This window comes from Salmo salar, chromosome 21 (genome assembly GCF_965601325.2).
Source record: "Salmo salar chromosome 21, fSalSal1, whole genome shotgun sequence".
NCBI lineage: Eukaryota > Metazoa > Chordata > Actinopteri > Salmoniformes > Salmonidae > Salmo > Salmo salar.
This window is the reverse complement of record NC_138311.1, coordinates 10668900-10689382: the sequence shown is the minus strand read 5'-3', so window position 1 is coordinate 10689382 and position 20483 is coordinate 10668900. Positions and strand designations below refer to the sequence as shown.

The following is a 20483-nucleotide window of genomic DNA, read 5'->3' as shown; positions in this document are numbered from 1 at the left end:
ATTAGATTGAGCAATAAAAGCCCCACTCGAGGTCATTTTTGACAGTATGTGGATCACAATACCACTGAGAAGTTTAGAAGGGAGGAAATCCCTCAAACTTTTATTCGATAGCCTTGGATCCGCACTATGCAGCTGTTGCAAGAGCGCATTTTTCACTGGCTGTCCAATAGTCTCAAAAACAATGACTGATAGGCATCTTAAACTTCTTCACTTCAACCATTATTGGGTTAAAATACACATATACGGCCTCCCGGGTGGCGCAGTGGTCTAAGGCATGCAGTGCTAGCTGTGCCACCAGAGATTCGGGGTTCGAGCCCAGGCTCTGTCGCACCCGGCTGCGACCAGGAGGCCCATGGGGCAGCGACAATTGGCCCAGTGTTGTCCGGGTTAGGGAGGGTTTGGCCGGCAGGGATATCCTTGTCTCATCGCGCACTAGCGACTCCTGTGGCAGGCCGGGCGCAGTGCACGCTGACCAGGTCGCCAGGTGTACGGTGTTTCCTCCGACACATTGGTGCGGCTGGCTTCCGGGTTGGATGTGCATTGTGTCAAGAAGCAGTGCGGCTTGGTTGGGTTGTGTTTCGGAGGACACATGGCTCTTGACCTTCGCCTCTCCCGAGTCCGTACGGGAGTTGCAGCGATGAGACAAGACTGTAACTACTACCAATTGGATACCATGAAATTACCACATATGCAGTGCATTCGGGAAAGAATTCAGACCCCTTGACTTATTCCACATTTTGTTACATTACAGACATATTCTGAAATAGATTTTTTTTTTAATGCCTCATAAATCTACACACAATACCCCATACTAAATAAGCGAAAACAGGTTTTTAGAAATTTTTGCAATTGTATAAAATAAAATGTAAAAATAATTACTTTATTTACATAAGTATTCAGACCTTTTGCTATGAGACTCGAAATTGAGCTCAGGTACATCCTGTTTCTGCTGATCATCCTTGAGATGTTTTCTACAACCTGATTGGAGTTCACCTGTGGTAAATTCAATTGGATTGGACATAATTTGGAAAGGCACACACCTGTCTATATAAGGTCCCACAGTTGAGCAAAAACCAAGTCATGAGGTCGAAGGAATTGTCCATAGAGCTCCGAGACAGAATTGTGTCGAGGCACAGATCTGGGGAAGGTTATCAAAAAATAGACTCTTCCTAGATCTTGGCCGCCCGGCCAAACTGAGCAATCGGGGGAGAAGGGCCTTGGTCAGGGAGGTGACCAAGAACGCGATGGTCACTCTGACAGAGCTCCAGAGTTCCTCTGTGGAGATGGGATAACCTTCCAGAAGGACAACCATTTCTGCAGCACTCAACCAATCAGGCCTTTATGGTAGAGTGGCCAGACGGAAGCTACTCCTCAGTAAAAGGCACATGACAGCCCGCTTGGAGTTTACCAAGAGGCACCTAAATGACTCTGACCATGAGAAACAAGATTCTCTGGTCTGATGAAAGCAAGATTGAACTCTTTGGCCTGAATGCCAAGCGTCACGTTTGGAGGAAACCTGGCACCATCCCAACGTTGAAGCATGATGGTAGCAGCATCACACTGTGGGGATGTTTTTCAGAGGCGGGGACTAGGAGACTAGTCAGAATAGAGGGAAAGATGAACGGAGCAAAGCACAGAGAGATCCTTAAAGAAAACCTGCTCCAGAGTGCTCAGAACCTCGTGACTGGGATGAAGGTTCACCTTCCAACAGGACAGGACCCTGAGCACACAGCCAAGACAATGCAGGAGTGGCTTTGAGACATGTCTCAATGTCCTTGAGTGGCCCAGCCAGAGCCCACACTTGAACGCAATTGAACATCTCTGGACAGACTTAAAAATAACTGTGCAGCGACGCTCCCCATCCAACCTGACAGAGCTTGAGAGGATCTACAGAGAAGAATGGGAGAAACTCTTCAAATACAGGTGTGCCAAGCTTGTAGCGTCACACCCAAGAAGACTCAAGGCTGTAAACGCTGACAAAGGTGCTTCAACAAAGTACTGAGTAAATGGTCTGAATACTTATGTAAATGTGATTGTTTTGTACACTCTGTGTACATTTGTGAACAGCCATCCACAACAACTACAATCAGTAAGGCGCAAATAGCTAAGGGCTCTATTCAATCTGTAATGCTTCAGCGTTACAGATTCCACAATGGAAATATAAAGGTAATTTCCGATTGAGCCGACATATGCAGCATTTACCGTGAATGCAGTCTCCGCTAAAGTAGAACAGTTGCCTTTAAATTTCAATCCCGCTGTAAAGCTGAACTTCCGCGTTGCGAATTCAATAGAGCCCTGAATGAGAGAGCAGCAGTGTAATTCATGTCAATGCGCACCACCCGTAGGCTACAGCACTGCTGTCATCCTACCGGCAAGCGAGTATTCAAGTTGGATAATCTTTGGATGCTGACAGCAGTCGCACCATTGGAAGACATAGCTTAGATTTACTCCTGCTCTTTTCCCTCAATCCATCAAACGCATTCGGTGTGTCACCATAGTAGTCTCTGTCTTGTGGTCAGACCAGTGATGTATATAAACCCTGGTTTGTTGATCCTATGTATTGGCCATTGAGAGGCTTTGAAGCCACCAGTCGGCCATATTGGTACTCCCCAGTAGGAACAGTTCTACATGGGAATGAATGGAATTCTACAGTATTTCAATTAAATGTTTCAAGGGAAGAAATACATGTATTTTTTTGTGGGGACAGTAACATTAGTAATCTCAAACAAATATACTTTAAGGAATTTTTTCTTTTTTTATGTTTAGCTCACATAATAGGGTTTCAAAGTATGCTTTATTTTTGTGTTGCTTAAATCGCTTTGAGATTGTAATGAAAAGCGCTATAAGCACAATGTATTATTATTATTATTAAGGTGTCTGTAATAGAATATCAAATCACATTTATTTATAAACTCAGCCTAGAACCCCAAACAGCAAGCAATGCAGATGTAAAGCACTGTGGCTAGGAAAAACTGCCTAGAGAGGAACCAGGCTCTGAGGGGTGGCTAGTCTGCTGACTGTGCCAGGTGGAGATTATAAGAGTACATGGCTATTAAGGCCAGATCGTTGTGCAAGATGTTCAAACAAAGATGACAAGCAGGGTCAAATAATAATCACAGTGGTTGTAGAGGATGCAACAGGTCAGCACATCAGGAGTAAATACCAGTTGGTTTCATAGCTGAGCATTCAGAGGTCGAGACAGCAAGTGTGGCAAAGACAGAGAAAGAGAGGGAGGGAGGGTTAGAGAGAGAGGGTCGAAAACAGCAGGTCCGGGACAAAGTTGCACGTACGATGAATAGGTCAAGGTTCCATAGCCGAAGGCAGAACAGTTGAAACTGGATCAGCAGCATGACCAGGTGGACTGGGGATGGGGACAGCCAGGAGTCATCAGGTCAGATAGTCCTGAGGCATGGTCCTAGAACTGAGAGAGAGACAGCGAGAGAGTCAGAGAGAGAGTGGGAGAATAAGAGAGAGAGAGGAGAATAATTAAGTTCAGATAGGACACCAGATAAGACACGAGAATTTCACCAGATAGGACAGACTGACCCTAGCCCCCCAGCGCATAGACTATTGCAGCATAGATACTGGAGGCTGAGACGAGGGGTCAGGGGACACTGTGGCCCTCTCCGACGTTACCCCCGAACAGCGCCAACCCACTTTGCCAAAGCACATTCCCCACATGAATAGATGAATATCAACAGACCACCAACTTACTAACCTAAGACAAGGCTGATTATAGCCCACGCATATCTCCTCCACTGCACATGCCCAAGGGGGCGCAAGACCGGACAGGAAGATCACATCAGTGACTCAACCCACTCAAGTTGAGTATAGCAAAAAAAGCCTGGCACGATGTGACGCACCCCTCCTAGGGATGGCATCGAAGAGCACTAGTAAGCCAGACTCAGCCCCCTTAACAGGATCAGAGGTAGAGAATCCCAGTGGAGAGAGGGGAGCCGGCCAGGTAGAGACAGCAAGGGTGGTTCGTCACTCCAGTGCCTTGCCGTTAACCTTCTCACCCCTGGGCCAGACTACACTCAATCATATGACCTACTGAAGAGATGAGTCTTCAGTAAAGACTTAAAGGTCAAAACCGAGTCTACGTCTCCCACATCTATAGGCAGACCATTCCATGAAAATGTAGCTCTATATGAGAAAGCCCTGCCTCCGGGTGTTTGCTTAGAAATTCAAGGGACAATAAGGAGGCCTGTGTCTGGTGACCATAGCGTGAGTATGTATGGCAGGACCAAATCAGAGAGATAGGTAGAAGCAAGTCCATGTAATGCTTTGTAGGTTAGCAGTAAAAGCTTGAAATCAGCCTCACCTTAACAGGAAGCCAGGCTAGCAATGGAGTAGTTTGATCACATTTTTTGGTTCTAGCCAAGATTCTAGCAGCTGTATTTAGCACAAACTGAAGGTTATTTAGTGCTGTATCCAGGTAGCTAGAGCTAGAGAGTAGAGCATTGCAGTAGTCTAATCTAGAAGTGACAAAAGCATGGATAAGCTTTTCTGCATCATTTTTGGACAAAAATGATTTTTGCTATGTTACGAAGATGGAAAATATCGGCCCTTTAAATATTATTGATATGATCATCAAAAGAGAGATCAGGGTCCAGAGTAACGACAAGATCCTTCACAGTTTTATTTGAGACGACTATACAACCATCAATATTAATTGTCAGATCAAACAGCAGATATCTTTGTTTCTTGGGACCTAGAACTAGCATATCTGTTTTGTCCGAGTTTAAAAGCAAAACATTTGTCGCCATCCACTTCTTTATGTCTGAACACAGGCTTCCAGGGTAGGCAATTTTGGGGCTTCACCATATCTCATCAAAATATACATCTGTGTGTTGTCCGCATAGGAGTGGAAATTGACCTTGTGTTCCCGAATGGCATCACCAAGAGGTATAATATATAGTGAAAACATTAGTGGTCTTAATTAAAACGGAACCTTGAGGAACAACAAAACGTACAATTGATTTGTCAGATGACAAACCATCCACAGAGACAAACTGATATCTTTCTGACAGATAAGATCAAAAGAAGGCAAGAACTTGTCCGTGTAGACCAATTAGGGTTTCCAATCTCTCCAAGAGAATAAAGTGATTGATGGTGTCAAAAGCGGCACTAAGGTCTAAGATTACGAGCACAGGTGCAGAGCCTTGGTCTGAAGCCATTAAAAAGTAATTTATCACCTTCGTGAGCGCAGTTTCAGTAATATGATGGGGTCTAAAACCAGACTGGAGCATTTCATATACATGATTTGTCTTCAGGAAGGCACTAAGTTGCTGCGCAACAGCTTTTTAATAAATTTCGGGTCAATGTTTGGCTTTTTCAGTAGAGGCTTTATTACTGCCAAATTTAGCAAGTTTGGTACACATATGGAGGATAGGGAGCCGTTTATTATCGTCAACATAGGAGGGTCAAGCACAGGAAGTAGCTCTTTCAGTAGTTTAGTTGGAATAGGGTCCAGTAGGCAGCTGGAAGGTTTAGAGGCCATGACTATTTTCATATATGTGTCGAGAGATACAGGATAAAAAAACTTCAGTGTCTCTACTGATCCTAGATCCTGGCACTTCTGTGCAGACTCAGGACAACTCAGTTTTGGATTAATATGCAGATTCTAAGAGAAGTACGTAACTTCCTTTCTAATAATCATGATCTTTTCGTCGAAGAAATTAATGAATTCATCACTGCTGAAGTGAAGGCCATCCTATCTTGGGGGATGCAGCTTTTTAGTTAGCTTTGCGACAGTATCAAAAATAAATGTTAATATTGTTTTTATTAAGTTTTATTAAGTTAAAAAAGTAGACTGATCGAGCAGCAGTGAGGGCTCGTTGATATTGCACAGTACTGTCTTATCAAGCTAGTGTAATGAACACGATGGGAGACAGAGAGCTGGTTTCAAGCGCAGGGCGCAGCAGGTGTATATTGTAAAGGACCACAGGAGGAGGCAGGTAGCTGGGTCCAGGGGTAGGCAGAAGGTCATACACAACAAAGCAACAGTACAGGCAGGGAAAAGGCGAGTAGCGTCATCCGGGAGATTAGGCAATAGGTTGATAACAGGAAATCCGATAGGCTAAGGTACAGGCAGGGAATAGGCAAAAGGCGTCGTTAGTGAGGCGGGCAAAAACTATCATAAACAGGAGGATTAAATTACAGGAAAACCAGCGTTCTGAAAAGAAGTGTGTCACAAAACAAACAATACCTCACAATGATGGGGTGCAAGGAACTGAACTAAATAGTGTGTGATAATGACATACAGGTGTATGAACAGCGGATCAGAATTCATTGATTGGGATCTGGAGAGTGAGCTGCGTTCAGGAGATCTATGTGTTTGAGAGTGTGAGTTGTAAAGTGGGTTGGAAAGGGAGCTGCGTGTTTGAGAGTGTGAGTTGGAAGCAGATGTTACAGCTAGTCAGAAAACTTTTGTAGATTTTTTTTTGTATTTTCTGGAAGCTTGCCTCAGCGCTCGGTTATTTTCTGTATACCAGGGAGCTAATCTCTTTTGACATATGTTTTTGTTTTTAGAGGTGCTACTGTATCTAGGGTATTACGAAGGTTTAATTTGGATCTTTGGTTAGGTGGTTTACTGATTTTTGTACGTGGACGTCCTTGGGTAGGTGGAGGGAGTCTAAGAGGGCATCTAGGAATCTTTAGGTTGTCAAGAATTGGGTTGTCCCAGCTTTTGATAATTCTTGGTTGGATTATTTGTTATTTGTGATCCGATAGTCCAGGATTATGAGAAAAACATTTAAATACACAATATTTATTCCACAGGACAAAACTACAGTAGATCCAGGGTATGACAGTGGCAATGCGTAGATCCAGAGACATGTTGGACAAAACCCACTGAATTTATGATGGCTCCAAAAGCCTTTTGGAGTTGGACTGTGGACTTTCCATGTGAATATTCAAGTCACCAAAATGACTACAAGGTCTGTGAAGAAGTGAGGAACATTGTATACGGCCCAGGAGGCCTTTGAACAGTAGTTATAAAAAGTCATTGAGTAGGCTGCATAGATTTCATGACTAGAAGCTCAAAAGACGAAAACCGTCCATAAAAAAAATTCTGTCGTAAATGTTATACTTCCGCCTTTGTGGGATATGGTCACTAGTGTAACCAGGAGGAGAGGCCTCAATTAACACAGTAAATAAATCAGGCTTGAACCATGTTTCAGTCAGGCCAATCTCATCAAGGTTATGATTAGTGATTCATTCATTGACTGACTGCCTTGGAAGTGAGGGATCTAACATTAAGTAGTCCTATTTTGAGATGCGAGATATTGTCACAATCTCTTTCAATAATGACAGGAATGGAGGAGGTCTTTATTCCAGTGAGATTGTTAAGGCGAACACCGCCATGTTTAGTTTTGCCGACCTAGATCGAGGCTTAGACACGGTCTCAATGGGGAAAGCTGAGCTGACTACATTGACTGTGCTAGTGGCAGACTCCACTAAACTGGCAGACTGGCTAACTGCCTGCTGCCTGGCCTGCACCCTATATCATTGTTGAGCTAGAGGAGTTAAACCCATGTATATGTTGATAGATAAGATGAGAACACCCCTCCAGCTTCGATGGAATGTCACTCATCAGCAGGCCAGTTATCTACAAATTCTCTCTTTTTGAGGGACAGAAAACAGTTTTCAATCAGCGATTGAGTTGTGTGAGTCTGCTGTAGAGCTCACCACTCCCTCTAACTGGGAGGGGGCCAGAGACAATTACTCGATGCCAACACAACTTTCTAGCTAAGTTACACGCTGAATGATGCGCTTGGCAAAAACAAATGTAGACATCAATAAATGCATTTCTACAGCTTCCAAAATATTTTTTACACTGATGGGGGTTTGCTAGGATGGAGGCATTGTGGCTTCAACACAGCACCTCCCTATCAGTCATCTAGTGTATATATACTGCTCAAAAAAATAAAGGGAACACTTAAACAACACATCCTAGATCTGAATGAAAGAAATAATCTTATTAAATACTTTTTTCTTTACATAGTTGAATGTGCTGACAACAAAATCACACAAAAATAATCAATGGAAATCCAATTTATCAACCCATGGAGGTCTGGATTTGGAGTCACACTGAAAATTAAAGTGGAAAACCACACTACAGGCTGATCCAACTTTGATGTAATGTCCTTAAAACAAGTCAAAATGAGGCTCAGTAGTGTGTGTGGCCTCCACGTGCCTGTATGACCTCCCTACAACACCTGGGCATGCTCCTGATGAGGTGGCGGATGGTCTCCTGAGGGATCTCCTCCCAGACCTGGACTAAAGCATCCGCCAACTCCTGGACAGTCTGTGGTGCAACGTGGCGTTGGTGGATGGAGCGAGACATGATGTCCCAGATGTGCTCAATTGGATTCAGGTCTGGGGAACGGGCGGGCCAGTCCATAGCATCAATGCCTTCCTCTTGCAGGAACTGCTGACACACTCCAGCCACATGAGGTCTAGCATTGTCTTGCATTAGGAGGAACCCAGGGCCAACCGCACCAGCATATGGTCTCACAAGGGGTCTGAGGATCTCATCTCGGTACCTAATGGCAGTCAGGCTACCTCTGGCGAGCACATGGAGGGCTGTGCGGCCCCCCAAAGAAATGCCACCACACACCATGACTGACCCAGCGCCAAACCGGTCATGCTGGAGGATGTTGCAGGCAGCAGAACGTTCTCCACGGCGTCTCCAGACTCTGTCACGTCTGTCATGTGCTCAGTGTGAACCTGCGTTCATCTGTGAAGAGCACAGGGTGCCAGTGGCGAATTTGCCAATCTTGGTGTTCTCTGGCAAATGCCAAACGTCCTGCACGGTGTTGGGCTGTAAGCACAACCCCCACCTGTGGACGTCGGGCCCTCATACCACCCTCATGGAGTCTGTTTCTGACCGTTTGAGCAGACACATGCACATTTGTGGCCTGCTGGAGGTCATTTTGCAGGGCTCTGGCAGTGCTTCTCCTGCTCCTCCTTGCACAAAGGCGGAGGTAGCGGTCCTGCTGCTGGGTTGTTGCCCTCTTACGGCCTCCTCCACATCTCCTGATGTACTGGCCTGTCTCCTGGTAGCGCCTCCATGCTCTGGACACTACGCTGACAGACACAGCAAACCTTCTTGCCACAGCTCGCATTGATGTGCCATCCTGGATGAGCTGCACTACCTGAGCCACTTGTGTGGGTTGTAGACTCCGTCTCATGCTACCACTAGAGTGAAAGCACCGCCAGCATTCAAAAGTGACCAAAACATCAGCCAGGAAGCATAGGAACTGAGAAGTGGTCTGTGGTCCCCACCTGCAGAACCACTCCTTTATTGGGGGTGTCTTGCTAATTGCCTATAATTTCCACCTGTTGTCTATTCCATTTGCACAACAGCATGTGAAATTTATTGTCAATCAGTGTTGCTTCCTAAGTGGACAGTTTGATTTTACAGAAGTGTGAGCAGTGTATAAAACAGTGGGTCAGACTCACGCTGGTGGAACAAACTTAAACGTGCACCTTTTTTATGCTGATTTGAATGTCATTGAGAAACAGAAAGATTTTTTTTTTTCTGAATTTAAAAGTAATCCTAGAAGTAATCATTTAGTTTTTAAAAAGTATCTGTAATCGGATTACTATATTTTAGCAGATCAGTTACTTACATGTAATCCGTTTCTCCCCAACCCTGTGCATGCCTGTGTGTGTGTCAGGGGACCAGGCTGTCCAGACTGTTCTTTCATATGCAGTGTGAGGCAGCAGGAGCGCCCAGCAGGATAGCCGAAGAAAAAACAGACCCTGAGCCAGAATATGGGTGTGTTTTGCCAAGTACTCGCTATTAAAGGATGATAATGGTGAATGGTGGTGGTGTACAGTGTGTGTGGGGGGGGGGGATCTGTGTGTGTGTGTGTGCATGTGTTTGTGCGCGTGCGTGCATGTGCATGTGTGTGTAGATGTGCACCATTTGTGTACCTTTTGTGTGCCTTGACAACAAGATCTTACTACAAATGTTTTGAGGTGTATGTGTGTGTGTTTTTTGGCATTATGTGTTATATTGTTATGGCATAAGACAAATACTAGACACTGTATTCAACCAAAGACCCACAACACAAAAATACAACATCAATCAACAGTCATTGACAACTACCATTATGGAAGCTATAACGTTTTAATGTTTTACAGTTTAATTCTGTTACGGTTTTACAGCACCAATCCATGCTGGCCCAATGGCAATTTTCCAGGTGACTGGCCACTCTAGAATGAGGAAGCCTTGGGATAGGAAGAACCAAACTCGGATCGATCTCCTCCCCAGGAAATTGGAGCAAATAGCTGTCGGGAATTGTCTTCATGGTTCTCTGTTCAACATTTGGACATGGTATTAGCTAAAAGGTCACGCGAAGGATAGACTTAATCGATTCTACAAGAATGGTAAACCTGTCAGGGAGAACCAGTGTCGACATCCAAGGGGGCTCTGTCTGACTGTAGTGTGCCAACACCTGGACTAGGCACTGGCAGAGCCATGTTGTTCTGAATGGCGGCCTTGGTATTTCATAGGCTGTACAGAACTAACAAAAACAAAGATTCCACACAAAGGGGGTTAAATCATTTTCAGACTTCATAGATGTCTCCACAATCAAATACAGGGGTAATTATGTTCCATCACAGAGTGGTGCATTTGCATGTCCCAAAACCCACCTCCAACAGTTTCACTGGGTCTTATGCCAAGCTCCAGTCCCATATGTATGATGAGTAATGTGTGTATGTGTAGGAATAAAGCACAGGAGCAGTGTATACAGTGCTTTAATTCCAGTCCCATTTATCCCTTTGCTGCATCGTTGGAAGGGTGGCCACTGATGGCATTTGGTAGCTGTCTGTATGTTGAGTGTTGACTAGCTCAGGACCTTGCTGTTAGGAGGGAAAGTATAAGTAAAGTAGTGGCTTTTATGAGCAGATTAGACTAGTTCCAGTTCCAGTTCAGTTCAGTTCTCTAATTTCATTATTTGTCTTTAAAAATGATATGGCTCAAACCACATGACAGTTGAATGAGAGGAATGAAAAACACCTCTCAGGATTATAAAGCTAATTTTCAATTATGAAGTAAAGGCCAACTTCCACAAGAACAACTTGGTCTGCAGAAAACAAATAGCCAGATCTATTATTGATAGTCAAATTACCACAAAACCCTTGGATATAATGTAATATAATAATGTTTGTTATAATAATGTCAAGATATCTCTTAAATATTAATGCACAGCCGTACACACTGAAAAACGTGCCAATTTTGGCAAAACTGTCTTACATTAGGAGTCATAACAGCATTCATATCCCTTCATTAATAATGTGTATATTAGATTCAAAATGTAAGAAAGTTTCGAACACCATTGGAGTCTTTTTGATGACATAAGCAAATCCTGCTTTGAAAATGTTGGTATTCATATGTTCCGGCTAAATATTCTGTCAGAAGTTTCCATTTGACTTATATCTCTATCAGAGATAAAAGTATCTCTATCAGTTTTCTGTTTACCCCTTTAGGCATGTATTGTCTAGAGATGTTTGAAATTAATAAAATATTTTAGTAAAACAAGACGTTTTTTTTTGCTTCCGATGTAACTTGACTTGTGGATGTAGCCAATTTCTATTTCCTTAACTTGATTTCAATTGGGAAATTGGAGCCCATTGACCTGTTACGTTTGAGTTCTTGATGCAGTCGATCAATGCTCTCAGGAATGTGTCTCTTCAGGAGGCATTTGTTGATGTGGAACTAAGCATTATTCATTTAGCATTAGAAATATGGTTGAGTGTGGATATTGTATCTTCAACACAATTCCGGCATGTTTGTAGGTAAAAGAATAGCTTAGCTATAAGAGTCCAAACTCACTACCACCAAGGGTTGGAGTTTAATCTCCACATGCTTTACTGTCAGCTTAGTCTACTTTAGCATGAGGCTTAAAGCATATAATAAATATGTGCTGAGAACATACTTCATGGTTTGTGCACCTGCTATAGCATACACATAACATACCAGGCTGATGCCATATAATCTAAGTCTACTTTCCAGTCATAAATAGCATACTGTACATTTCACATTTAAAGTTTCTCTGTCTTGAGTTTTCTGAGACCCATTCCTGACACTTGCTACTGTATGACTTTGCCTCATGGTGTATTCACACTTTGGAAGAATTCTGTAAGATCAACCTGCATTCAAGTCTGCACAAAAAAAAGATGTATAAACCAAAGCCAAAAGAACCCATATCCAGTGGGATTTGACCAATTTGCATGTGTATTTTTAGATAAGCAGCATAGTATGTACTGGAAATAAGAACAGTGCAGATATGTATGTCTAGAATCAACAACTTCATGTACATGTTGGTAAGCAAACTTAACAGTTTTAATTATTTCAACACTGAATAAGTGTTAGTTAATTAAACAGTGTTAAACATGTATTTTAACACCTAAAAATTGTTAGACTACAGCATGTTTAACACTTAAAATGTTTTACGATAAATTACAAAGATAGTTAACTGTGTGTGCGGGAGTTATTCTACCACTTTTTCATGCAGTGTATAACCTAGTCATCAGTGTTTTCCCCAAAGAGTACATACATTAGCCAGGGAGGAATGTTTCTAGAACCTGAACCTCATCATCACAGAGAACTTATACACTCAATTAATGTTTGTTTTTTTCATTCTTATTAAAACCCCATTTTATTTATTTTGGCAAGGATAATGTTCAGACAATGTTTTTCAGCAGTTGCCTTTATTCTGGGGTTTTCTTTTAAAATAATTGTTACACATCAAATAACACCCCCATGAATGAAAAAAAAAGACATAGCCCAGTTGATGTTTTTTCTTTATTTGTTGTATAATTTTTACCATTAGAATGGGTACTGTTGTAGTCTTGAAATTCACTAAAACAATCAAGGAGTCAGTAAGAATGTGTAATTACCCTCTCTAATGGACTACTCGCTGTCGACTTATAATGCAGCTCTTCTACTCTCAACTCCACTTCACTGTGACACAGGGCTGAATAAAATATTTACGTAGCTCATCATTTATTTTCGGATTTCACAGCATTTCAATGTAAGCCCTCAATTCATAATCAGTGGACCATTTAGTAGTATGCCAATATTAATAGAAATACAACTAAATTATTGAAATGTAATTTGAAATCAACGTGATCCCCCTAAGGACTAACTGGCCGTTTTTTGTACACCAGCACAGACCTCCATGCACTGACATTTATTAGCATTATTCATTAGTCTACTTCCCTATTCTTAATTACTTACTCTCCCTCTCTCTTCTTCCCCCTCTCTCGCTCCCTGTCTCCATCCCTCTTTTCTCAGGTTTAATAGTGGGCTCCCTCACTGTCTGCTGGCTACCCAACCAGGTGCGTCGCCTGATGACCGCCGCCGTGCCCAAGTCCAGCTGGACCATGCCCTACTTCCGCAGCTATGTGGTGCTGCACCCCGTGGCCGACACCTTCTTTTACCTCAGCTCCGTGCTCAACCCCTTCCTGTACAACCTCTCCTCCCGCCAGTTTCAACAGGTCTTCGTCCAGGTGCTGCGCTGCCGCCTCACCATTGAGCATGTCAACAAACGGACTCTGAGGAGCTCCGAGGCCAACCCGACCCGCTCGTTGCGGCCCCTGCTAAAGTCGCTGCGTTGTGGTCATGGCGGCAGGTCTACTCAGACTCAGAGCTTGGAGTTCAAGATGCTTACGTTCACTACCTTACATATTCCTAAGGACACTCCAGCTCCCAGCCCTGAGGAGGCCCTTTCCACAACCAATGAATCACGCTCAATTTCAGTGCGAAAGGGAAATGAGCCCGAAGAGACTGAAATATAAGGGGATGCATTCGGTGCTTTAAAGTTTATTCAAATACATATATCATAAAGTTGGCTTGTGTTTACACCTTATATTAACATGTGGTTGTCGTCAACCGAACGAGATGATCGGATCACTATGTGATCGAGATTTGTTGCTTCGACACATGGTAATAACATTTAGTCCACATTGTGACCAGATTCCCTGGTTCCCTCCCTGTATGCAAATTAAACCAACCTGCTGATATGACACAAACTGTATAAATTGACAAAACAGCGCACTTTTATAGTCAATAGTTTTATACTCTCATCATTACAGCCTACTTTTGTTATCCACAATTCAAGACTGAGCGTAATAGCCCACTGGTCAAACCACATCATTTCAACGTGGATAATTGGGTAATATTTGGTTGAGACGTTGATCAATGAGATTGCAACCTTTATTCACCCACTCCAAAGACAGTCAAAAGTTAGTTGAATTTCCAGTGTGTTATCACTATGCTTTCAACCATCTGCAATCTGGTTCATGTTATCAATCAACCAACCAACCAGAGTATTTACAAACAGAACAGGAACTAAATAATCCACGTGTATAGATCACATCTTTACTAATGTTGCAGAAATCTTCTCTAAATCAGTGTCCACACCCATCGGATGTAGTGATCATAATATAATAGCTATATCTAAAAAAATGTAAGTTCCAAAGCCTGGGCCTAAAATTGTGTATAAACGATCATCTTGCAATGAAAAATATTTGTTAGTCTGATGAGTGTAATGAGGAACATTCTGACGTTGCTCTTGAAGCATTTATGAAACTACTTCTTCCGGTTACTGATAGGCATGCACCCATCAAGAAACACTGTTAGAACTGATAAATCCCCATGGCTAGATGATTAAATTAAAATCTGTATGGCTGAGAGGGATGAGGCAAAGGGAATAGAAAATAAGTCTGACAACACAGCAGACTGGCAAACATACAGTAAATTGAGAAATCACATAACTAAACCGAAAGACGAATAAACTAAATCGAAAGACGAATAAACTATACTATGGAACAAAGATAAATGATATAAAGAATGATAGTAAAAATCTCTGGAGTACTTAAAATGAAATTCTAGGCAAAATAGCAAACTAGGCTCCATACTTCATTGAGGCAGGTGGCTTGTTCATAGCAAAACCTTATGATATTACCTACCAGTAAGAACTTTTTTTGTTGAAAGATTAGCAAACATAGGCATGACATGCAAATAACAAATGCTGAGCCTTCATATTCATGCATAATGGACCAAATAATGAATAAATTACAACTCATTTCAGGAAGCTAGGCATATGTCGCGTGTCATTACTTCACAGGAGAGCCATTTGAATGTAAACTTTTTTTGTTGTTGTAAAAATGCGTTTTTGGCACATGTGAACTTTCGTGTGCCTTAATAACAAACTTGTATGCCATCTGTAAATACGAATACAATTGTTAAATTACAAGTCTCGGAAAAAGACAAGAAGCTTCCCGCTAGCCATGAGTTCTGAAATCAGTGGAATTGGAGTATGATAGCTAAGGAGATGGAGAAAATTCTGGCGTTTGATTGCAAATGTGCAGAGGGAGTCGAAAAGAGAACACACAGAAGGCTGTTGTATAAAACACCTGTTTCCGGATTACATCTTCAAACTAAGGATTGGGCGCATGACCATGAGCGTGCCGTTCGTTGTTTTTTCCTTTCTATTGAAAACGCTATTGTCCGGTTGAAATATTATTGATTATTTAGACAATAGACAACCTGACGATTACTTATAAACATTGTTTGACATGTTTCGACAAAATAGCTAGCTAGCTAAGGTTAGCTGACTGGCTCGCTAGCTAACGTTACGCGTATGATCTGTGTAGTAATATTATTCTTATCTCAGAGCCATTTGCATTGCTAGTTATAGCCTAATGTTAGATAGCTAGCTATCATTGAACCTGGTTGGTTAGTTACCTGCAGATTCATGCTGGGATTATGGTTCATTGTTTAGCTAGCTAGCTAAAAAAATTTAAAAGACTCGACTATGAAAGTAACCATTTCAATAGAATGTTCATGATGTCACTGCAACAACTGTTGATAGACGTAGCTGGTAAATTCACTCTGGCTATCTACTCTAAGAGCAGTCTCATCTGAGTGTGCCAGAGCGCAGAATAACTGACAAATTTATGAATGCTCAACACCTGTTGAATATGGCCCGTGTCAGTAAACGTTGGCAAAAAAAGTGTAATTAAATTGTTGCCAGCAGCACAGTTACAGTCACCAATGCTCTGGATAACATAAAAACAGCCTAACCAGCTCTGCTAGGGAGAGTAAAATGGTCAGCGTGTGCTGTTCTTTCATTTGTGTCTGGAAATAGCTATCAAGCTAGCCAACGTTAGCCAGTTAGCTTGGGTGCTTGACTGCTGTGAGGTCAGAACGCTCGGATCAACCCTACTCCTCGGCCAGAGCGCCCAGTGTGTGCTCTGAACGGTCCAAGAGTGAAACGCTCTGAGTTTGTGAACACCCAGAGCACACTCGAGCGCACTCTGGCACTCCAGATTGAAATTACACCAGTAGTATAAACCAGCCTTTATTTTTGAAATCTTTGGTTGTTTAGCACATGGCCTCACATGTGAATCCTTAAAGAGATGTGTGGAATTAAGGCTTAAGAGGGTGTAAACGATGCTGAATGGGTGTAGACAAAGAAGAGCTCTCTAGTAGGTTTACCATTTTCTCTTAAGTGAGGTTACAAGTTTATCAACTTTCAAATCAGAATTACTTTCCCATTGTTCCTCAACTTTAGTGTATGACCTACCATTTTCTAGCTCTGAGTCACTACTTTTATCAAATGTATGAAACACCATTTCAAATTTTGCTACATAAGACTGAATCGAGCCGGTCGGTCACAATTGATAAGAAGATTGTTGGAGCAGTTCTGTTAGACTTCAGTGCAGCTTTTGATGTCATTGATCACAACCTATTGCTGAAAAAAACGTAGGTGTTATGGATTTGCATCCTCTGCCTTCATATGGATTGAGAGTTACCGATCTAATAGAACACAGAGGCTTTTCGTTATGGAAGCCTCTCTCATGTAAATTCAGTTGAGTGTGGTGTACGCCAGGACAGCGGAGTCGATCACCACCTTCCGTAGACACCTGAAACCCCACCTCTTTAAGGAATACCTGGGATAGGATATAGTAATCCTTCTAACCCCCCCCCAAACAAAAAAAAATATATAGATGTACTATTGTAAAGTGGTTGTTCCACTGGATATCATAAGGTGAATGCACCAATTTGTAAGTCGCTCTGGATAAGAGCGTCTGCTAAATGACGTAAATGTAAATGTAAATGTGTACCGTAGGGCAGCCAGCTAGGGCCATTATTGTTTTCTGTTTTTAGTAATGACCTTCTACTGACCTTGAATAAAACCTGTGTGTCTATGTATGCTGACGACTCAACAGTATACATGTCGGCTGCAAAAGTAAAATAAATAACTGACACCCTTAACAGAGCTCCAGTCAGTTTTAGAATGGGTAACTAACAATAGGCTGGTGCTAAATATCTACAAAACTAGAAGCATCGTTTTTGGGACAAATCACTTAATTTAGATCTGTTATTGAATAATGTGGCGCTTGAGCAAGTTGAGGAGACTAAACTGCTGGGTGTAACCCTAGAGAGCTTCTTATGGGCAGGTGGGACGGTAGCGTCCCACCTGGCCAACATCCGGTGAAATTGCAGAGTGCCAAATTCAAAATACAGAAATACTCATAATAAACATTCATAAAATATACAAGTGTTATACATCAGGTTAAAGATGAACTTCTTGTTAATCCAGCCGCTGTGTCAGATTTCAAAAAGGCTTTACGGCGATAGCATACCATGCGATTATCTGAGGACAGCGCCCCGCTTACAAAAGCATAAACATTTTCCAGACAAGTAGAGGAGTCACAAAAGTCAGAAATAGCGATACAATTAATCACTTACCTTTGATGATCTTCATATGGTTGCACTATCAAGACTCCCTGTTACACAATAAATGTTAATTTTGTTCAACAAAGTCCCTCTTTATGTCCCAAAATATCTGTTTTGTTGGCGCGTTTTGTTCAGTAATCCACTGGCTCCAGGGCGGTCAAAACATGCAGACGAATATCCTAATTGTACCGGTAAAGTTCATTGAAACATGTCAAACGATGTTTATAATTAATCCTCAGGTTGTCTATTGTCTACAGGCCATAGCTTTGTCACCTTGACTACTGCCCAGCTGTGCAGCAAAAAGGAACATAGGTAAATTGCAGTTGGTCCAAAACAAAGCAGCACATATAGCACTTAGATGTACACGGAGGGAAAATGTCAGTCTCTCCTGGCTCAAAGTTGTGAAGGGATTGACTGCATCACTATTGATCTTTGTGCAAGGTTTTGATGTGTTGAAGGTAATGCATTTTCTGTTCAAGCAGTTAGCACACAGTTTGGACACTCATTGGTACAACCCATGACATACAACCAGATATTTCTTCACAGTCCCCAGGTCCAGAACAGAGGCTTGGAAACGCACAGTATTAAATAGAGCCATGACTACATGGAACTGCCACCCCAGGTAACTCAAGCTAGCAATAAAAACAGATTCAAAAAACAGATAAAAGAACACCTTACTGCACAAAAAGGGGACCGTGAAGAGACTCAACCATTTTATATATCTTGTACTGTAATTTGAACTGTATTATGTATTAATATGTAGGCTGTGTGAAATGTTTTAAATTGATGTAGTTCAGTCCTTGACTAATAATATTCTGTACTATGTCATGTTTCATGTGGACACCGGGAAGAGTGGCTGATGTTTTTGCAGCGGCTAATGGGGATCCTAATAAATACCAAATACCAATCTAAAATCGTGCTCCGGTACTTCGGCGTCGAATAATGTATTTTTTAAACCTCCTGCGTTGTGCTAGATGTGTCAATATGTAGTTCATACATGCATGCATAATCTATGAGCAGAATTAGTGTTTTATCTCAATTAGCCACAAAAATCCTAGTTTGAAAGGGTCTGTTTTCTTGAAGTTGTGCCACGCCATTCTCCCTGCATTTCCTCACACGTGGGCCAGCCCCCTAGCAATTCCAGTTCTAGCCAATGAGCTTCAGCATCTCGCTTTTGAGTGACAAGTTGGCCTGACCTGCGTTATCCAAAGAGGTTGCAGGGTGGGCCCAACGGCTCAGTGGACACAGCAGAAAGAAAGAGAGAGAGAGAGAGAGAGAGAGAGAGAGAGAGAGAGCAATGACTTAGTGCACATATGTGACGTAGTATGCAGTGTTTACAGCCAAATTCATATTTATTTTTTGCGCTTTCAACCATTTAAAAGCACATCAAAGTTCAAATGGGAATACAATGTCAGATGTTTTGTTTATTTATGGGATAAACGCCTACACTATGTACATTACCTTGGAAAAAATGGATGACGACCGCCTCGTCCTTTTGCGGAGTTCATTTTTCCAAAGTAATTTACAGAACGGTGGCATTTATCGCGCTTCTACCACAGTTGCCAAAGAAAACAATATGAAAGCACACATTTACTGGTAGAAATAATTTGTATTTATTTATATTTGTATAAGCGAATTCATACTTTCTTATCTGTCGGTTACTAAAGATGCGACCCAGTCGTTCGTTCGATATTTGTGAATGCGACCCAGTCGTTCGATCTTTATGTTCTGTTGCCATGCTCAGTGGCAACGTTCAAATCCCTTGCTTGCTGCTAGGTAGCTACAGCTACGCAACCTCTTCAGCCAGAATAACAGTATATTTTATTCTGTTGCGTTTGTTTGTTTAAGCTTTTATCCCGCTTATACCACAGTTGCCAAAGAAAACAATATTATAAGCATAAATTTACCAATACAAATAAAAACGTTTTGTTGATATTTTCATTTAATTAAGCAAATTCATATTTTCATTTTTTGGTTGCTTGAGACGTTTGTTCAATATGTATGGATACAATGTCTCTGCAAAAGCTAAATCTATGTTAGCTAGTTACATTTTTTAGTCGTTGGACCTGCGTTTATAATGTATCCAATTTCAGTTTGTGTGATTTTTGGTTTATCTTTCTGTAATTTTGCAACAAGTACGGTCTGCGTGTAGGCGCTTACTGCTTCATGATTGCAAGGTGTCCCAATATCTCTTCTAACTGTCATGTTATCTTGTTTTAATGTACATTCTAGATTGCCCTTCTAGCCAATCAGAAACGAGTATTCAACAAAGCTGTTGTAGAAAACAGATTGTGTCATCACTGTGCATCATCAAATAACCATGATTGCAGTTGAGATTAAATTAAAAGTACATAGTACAAGTGATCATTGTCCTTTGAGATTCTCTGCAGATTATTACAGCAACTGTGAAGATTTTCACAGACCTGCGATGACCTATGCATGCTATCATGAACATGCGCGCTTTATGTGACTACATTAGAAGAAAATAATAATTATGAGTGACCTCAAAATGTGTCCATGGATGTGTTACTCATTTTAAGGTTGAATGTTACATTAGTCTTAATTTTAGACTACTTTCTGTATTACAAAAGTAATATTGAATTGCGTTTGGTTAACAACACAACCAAATATCAACATTTAAAGAAGATTTATCTACTGCTTAGATGGTACCATCTGAGCCGCTGGCTTAATCCCATTCTTTAACCTTTGTTTTTGG

The 20483-nt window shown here is 41.8% G+C and overlaps 1 protein-coding gene across 1 annotated transcript in view; it reads left to right on the top strand.

The window, feature by feature from the left end:
- Positions 1–20139, top strand: part of LOC106581697 (G-protein coupled receptor 39) — a 34514-nt gene extending 14375 nt beyond the window's left edge. Inside the window, exon 2 of the mRNA XM_014163936.3 lies at positions 13316–20139. Within this exon, the coding sequence (XP_014019411.1) occupies positions 13316–13818 (503 nt within the window). The 3' untranslated portion in view covers positions 13819–20139. The remainder of the gene's footprint in view (positions 1–13315) is intronic.
- The last annotated feature ends 344 nt before the right edge of the window (positions 20140–20483 follow it).